The sequence below is a fragment of the Buceros rhinoceros genome, unplaced genomic scaffold (assembly GCF_000710305.1).
Source record: "Buceros rhinoceros silvestris isolate BGI_N320 unplaced genomic scaffold, ASM71030v1 scaffold37330, whole genome shotgun sequence".
Classification (NCBI taxonomy): domain Eukaryota; kingdom Metazoa; phylum Chordata; class Aves; order Bucerotiformes; family Bucerotidae; genus Buceros; species Buceros rhinoceros.
The window spans coordinates 7,725-13,570 of record NW_010388503.1 but is presented as its reverse complement, the minus strand read 5'-3'; the positions used below and the strand labels follow the sequence as shown (position 1 = coordinate 13,570).

The following is a 5,846-nucleotide window of genomic DNA, read 5'->3' as shown; positions in this document are numbered from 1 at the left end:
CCCTGGCAAACTCGGACGTCTCACTGCTGAACTACCAGTCTGCTCTGTACCCATCGTCTGCAGCACCAGTTGCAGGAGTGGCACAGCAGAGCGTTTCGTTGCAACCTGGAACCACCCAGATCTGCACCCAGACTGACCCATTCCAGCAAACGTTCATTGTTTGTCCCCCAGCTTTTCAAAGTGAGTGGAAAATCCCTTTGTATGATACTGTGGTTTCAGTGGGGGAGAAGCGAGAAGGGGTAACTTGCATGAAATTGAGGAAGTAGGGCAGAGCACTCTGTGCGTGTCACGCAGTGCCTTTGCATCAGATGTAAGTGCAGAATCAGGTCAGACGTGTGCAGACAATTTGGTTCTCCTCCAGGTCATGCTTCAACAGGTGACGGTGTCCTGCCCACCAAGGCTGCAGCCTTCACTGGGTTGCTCAACCAGTTTTTCCCCCCAAACGGAACACAGCAGCATTCCACAGAAACCACTGAACGAGGAGCCAGGTCGATCTGAGAATGAGAGAGTGTCGTGCTGTGTTGTCAGGAGTGGTGTCTGGTCTCTGAGTCTTGGAGCACCAGGACTGATGCAGCTGTGTGTTTGCTAGCAAAAACGGTCACAGATTGCACATAAGCGAGGTTAGCGCAGGCGTAGTTCTTCATCCTGGAAGTTCTTCATCCTGGAAGTTCTCTGTGCTTATTTCGGGATTGTAGCAGTATGGAGAGTGATATATGAACTGGTAGGGTAGGGTTTGGACTTCGACCTTAGTCTCAAGCAATACAGAACTAGATCTCTGTTATCTGTGTTTCTGAAAACAAGACTATGAACTTCAGCAGATCCAGGCCTTTGAGGAGTGCTTGTCTGTCATTGCCCTGTGGCACACTGGGACTGCAGAAGCACTTACTTCAGCGGGTGTTTTAGTATGCTTTTGTCAAAGGGAATGGCTTTTTGTTCTCATCCCGCCTTGTGTTCTGCCCTTACCTGGTAGAATTGGACTTTGGAAAGAAACTGGGGGGGAAAAAAAACAAACAAACAAAAAAACCAGCTCTAGCAGCATTGTATTCTTGTCCTCCACAGCCGGACTTCAGGCAACCACAAAGCATTCTGGCTTCCCAGTAAGGATGGAGAATGCTGTCCCAATTGTACCACAGGCACCTGCAGCACAGCCACTGCAGATCCAGTCCGGAGTTCTCACACAGGTAAAAAAAGCCACACAGTTAACTGCAATTCCTGGCACCGTCCAGGAGACCTGCCTGCCCCTCCGGTGCTGGGTGAACACAGGGCATTCCCAGAACTCTCTGGAAGGTTAAGTGCAGATCACGACTAAGGCATTGTTTTCTTGTTCTGTTTTTCTGGAATATTTGAAATGTAAACTATTTTATGTCATTTGCCTCCCTGGTTTTAGGAGTTTGATTTAGTAATGGGAATAAGAACATAGTTTTCAGCTGCTCAAAACAGTCTGTATTTTTTCACTGGCGTACGCCACCTTATAGGTAGGGGTGTATATTTTTGCTTGCACTTTAAAAAACGTGGCGGGCAAATTTTAGAATAAAACATTTGTGTAAGAAGTGAGATGCTGAGGGACATGGATTAGGGACCCTGGCAGTGCAGGGTGAAAGGTTGGACTCAACGATCTTACAGGTCTCTTCCAACCAGATGATTCTGTGATTCTGTGCCAGGAAATAGAAGCAGCAGCACAGATTACTAATGTTAAAATTTCATCTTTAAATCAACAAAATTATTTCTGACTCCTTCTCAATTAGTTCCATGGTTAGTGTGAATTGATGTGTAGCGATGACACACCTATTTCTGTGGTTTACTGTTTAAACAATGTGTGACTGCAAAATTCACAAATAGTCCTAAAAATGGTATTTTAAACATTAGTAATGTAGTAAATAAAAAACCAATTTTTATTTCCAAAAAGTAATGCTTTAATGTACAGTGAGTGCCCAGTGATTCACAGGTTTTATTCACTGAAAAATTAAAATTGCCTTTGTAATTAAGTGCACTTTCATTTATTTGCATTGTTTCAGTTTCTGCTGACGTGAACACATACTGTATTAGTTTTACTTCCCAAGCAGTGTATTGTACTTACTGAACTCCTTGTAGAGGAGTAATTTTTAGAATGCTCAGTCCAAGGAATTTGGTGGTATTCTGTGATCTCTGGTTTGTTTAGCATGATTATACAGGTAACAGTATCCAGAAAGCAGAATACACTTGCAGGAGGCCACCTGAATCCAAACCCTGCTTTCCCTGAGAGCGCATTAAGAATCTAGTTTTAATTAGACTTTTGATGGACTAATATCTGTAGTGAAACTACCAAGACACACAACTTTGCTTTTTGATGATACAAAAGACCTACCGTGCCCTCTACAAAATCCCTTAGTGTATCCGTTCCCAAGAGTGCTGTGTGTGAGTCTGGAGGTCCGACAACAAACGCTGTGTCCTGCCGGGGTGCAGCCGTGTTACGGTCAGTGCAGTGTGGGGGCTGTAACTTGCTCTCTGGGACCCAGTAAAGTGTTGATAGCAGAACACTATCTCGTTTTTACTTTTTAACTGTGTCATCACAGAGAACCTTTTCCAAATTCCCTGTTCCTTGTGTTCCCCTCAGGGATGTATAATTGCTTAGAGGAGCATGCCCGGAGGGTCTGGGTGTTGGTTTCACTGCATCCATTACAATTCTGGAGTCTGCTCAAGCACCATAGAATGCCAGTGAGGTGAAACCTTTTCTGGCCCTATTGCTGAACCCACTTATCCTGCCTCAGTACGTGTGTTTCACTCACTGCCTGATCTACATTTCAGGGAAGCTGTACACCACTAATGGTAGCAACTCTTCATCCTCAAGTAGCCACCATCACGCCGCAGTATGCGGTCCCCTTTACTCTGAACTGCGCAGCCGGCCGGCCAGCGCTAGTAGAACAGACGGCTGCAGTACTGGTAATTGCCTCCCTTGATTGTGTTCACTAACTGAGTTTTTGTTTTAACTTAGACTTGCAGAGGGCATGGAAGCATGTGCCATCTTGTGGCTGTGTTCTTGCTACATCTTAATGTCTTGTTGTTTTCCTCCCCAACATTGCTGAAGCACTGTCTGACTCTGACGTTTAGTGTGGCTCTGTAAAGAATCCAGATCCATTGACTGTTACTTTTTACTAGCCTAGTATGACAAAGCTCTTCTAAGCTATTCTGTAGAAGAGTTACGATTGTCCTCGTTCTTCGCTTACTGTCCTATCTTTGCCTTTTGATTGCTGAGTACAGAGGGATCAGTCTTGAGTTTGACTCTGCTACAGGTACCTGGATGGCCAGAATTTGAACTACTTGGCAAGTTAGATACATACTTTGTTTTCAACTCCTGTAAAGCCGCTTTGCATGTAGACATGTTTCAGGTTGTTAAGCACAGGCTAAAATCTCTAATGATAACGAGTTCTTTAATGTATTGCTTTAGCAGTCGATTTCTCTTAACCTCTGCTGAACGTTGACAACAGTTTTCTGGCCTTTTGTTATTTATAGCCAATCGCAGGTAGCTTCCTTCATCCAGATAAAGATACTGTTCTTCACAGATACTTTCAGTTCATGTGCATTTCTTGGTTGAAATTAAAGGTGAGCTCTAGTATCCAAAACGGCAGTAGGTGTCCAGTGTAGGTATCTGGTATCCAAACCGGCTCTTAGGCTGTTTGGAACAATCTTTAAAAAGAAGGGGGGAAGGGAATAAACACACCTTTAAGAAGCATTTGTTTTCAAAATTGCCCTCTTCTGTATTCATTTAGCACCTGCATGAGACCAACTTTGCAAGTGCCACAAAGAAGTCATTGTAAAACTCCAGAATCAGATCAGTGAAGCTTATGAAAACATTGTAGTGCACTTAAGTGCTGGTATCCTCACGTGTCTTTCAAAGCACATTCCATTATGTGAACCATGGTGTTTCTTGTGGCTTCAAAGTGGTAGTTTGAGTGTCATTTTCTTCCAAGAGGGAGACCTCTGCTGAAGTGGAATTTGCTCGAGTCATACCTGTACTGAAATTAAACCCCGTCATTTGGGGAGCTCCAAAGCAAGTTGACTGCTCACTGTTCCTGAGGATGGGAAGATGGGAGAGTGGGATTCTCCTGGGTCACGGCTCTGAGCTGAACAGACCCAGGGATGGATCTCCTTTCCTCCTCCTGAATTCTCACTGCAGAAAGGCTGCAGTCTAGGCTCTGATAATGGCAAGGGGGGACTGTAGCAGAGCTCGGGATGCAAGAGAGTGAGTTTTGATGTTTTCCAAAGTGTATTTGGGCTTTTGATTCAACAGGCAAATTCTGTTCTGCATCTGTGCAGTGGACTTGATGTTCAACTGCCCTGTACAGCAGTGGAAATCAGAGCCAGCTCCCACCAGACTATGAGCCTGGATTATGAGTTTCTCTGGAGGATTTACTAGTTCTGTGTGGATTCTGGGAGCCTTTGGCGTGAATTTGCTCACCTTTAGTGCTTCCGACACTTCTCCCTCGCTGCTTCCCCTGAGTTTGCATTAGCTGTTTGCTAAGCTTTGCGTATTTTTGTCCTTCCTCTGTCAAAACAGTTCGTCGCTTGGAAGGCCCGATTTCTGCCTCTCATTGGGAATTTATATCTTGCTGTATTAAACTCTCTGCTTTGTCTTGTGCAGGTGTTGGCTTTTGGAAAGACGCATGGTGTGACTTTTAACATATTTCTCTTTTTTGGTTTGTTGGTTTTTTTAATATTATTATTCCGCTTATGTTGGCAGAGGTTTTAGCAGCTCTCTGCTTTGAAGGCTTCTTGTTTGGAACCGGTATTTGTAATAAGTGGATCTGTTACTTGCAGAAATATTTTATTTATAACAGTAGGTGTTTATGGTTTTGCAGTTTAAACTGCAAGACATAGAGACGTATATTTTCAAAATCGTAGAAATATTGTACTGCCAAATTTATTTTGGTTTTTGTTTGGTTCTGCCCACCCCCACCCACCCCACCCCCCCAAAAAAAAAACCAAACAACACCTTGGATTTTGTCAATTTGGGCAGGAACATTAATGATGAATTGAAAATATCTTCACGTATCTCCCTTGTAAGAAAGGGTTTCTCTCAATCTGGCTTTTCTTAAATAAGCTAGTTGAGGTGGAGTGAATTTCCATGGTAATAACACTGTCTCAGCTCTCTCAGCGTGAGCCCTGCGAGGCAGAAAAATGGAAAGGACCAAATTGGCTTCCGATTTTGGAATCCTTCAGCAGAGCAGTGTGCATAAACTTACATGCAGAAACAGTGCTGAACGCTCGTGCTGCAGCTGGCAGTACAATGTCTGGCTGCGTTCTGCAGCGCAACATTAACACTCTTCTCCCCAGGTGACACCTGCGATACTAAAGGTTAGCAGAGGGCCAGGGGAAGCTCGTTTCTCTGGGTGTCTTGTTCTCTTGCTGTACCAAGACCTTTCCATGCACAATGATGTACCGTTATCTCTGCAAGCTAACAATCTACACAGTGCATTGATTGCTTGGAAGAAATCTCTCTCCACCCATAGGAACTGACGTCTAGTGAAGCTGTGTGTCTGTCTGTTGTTTTGCAGCAGGCCTGGCCTGGGGGAACCCAGCAGATACTGCTTCCTTCCACCTGGCAGCAGCTCCCGGGGGTTGCTCTGCACAACTCTGTCCAGCCAGCGGCAGTGATTCCGGAGGCGATTGGCGGCAGCCAGCAACTGGCTGACTGGAGGTAGGGATTGCTCAGAGTCCAGCTCTGTGCTGAACGGAGATAGGTGCCATCGCGGCACTGCCTGCAGCGCATGCGATTTCTCCCTTCCCTTCAGAGCCATGCAGGGGCTTGGTGCAGCCTGTGGTTCTTGCAGTGTAGTCATGGGATTTGGGTGCTCTTTTCCCGCTGCAGG

General features: G+C 45.1%; 1 protein-coding gene across 1 annotated transcript in view; it reads left to right on the top strand.

The window, feature by feature from the left end:
- The window catches only part of HIPK1 (homeodomain interacting protein kinase 1), a 21,322-nt gene that overhangs the window by 11,803 nt on the left and 3,673 nt on the right, over positions 1–5,846 (top strand). Inside the window, exons 8-11 of the mRNA XM_010146123.1 lie at positions 1–180; positions 1,060–1,181; positions 2,785–2,919; positions 5,532–5,675. Of these exons, the coding sequence (XP_010144425.1) occupies positions 1–180; positions 1,060–1,181; positions 2,785–2,919; positions 5,532–5,675 (581 nt within the window). The remainder of the gene's footprint in view (positions 181–1,059; positions 1,182–2,784; positions 2,920–5,531; positions 5,676–5,846) is intronic.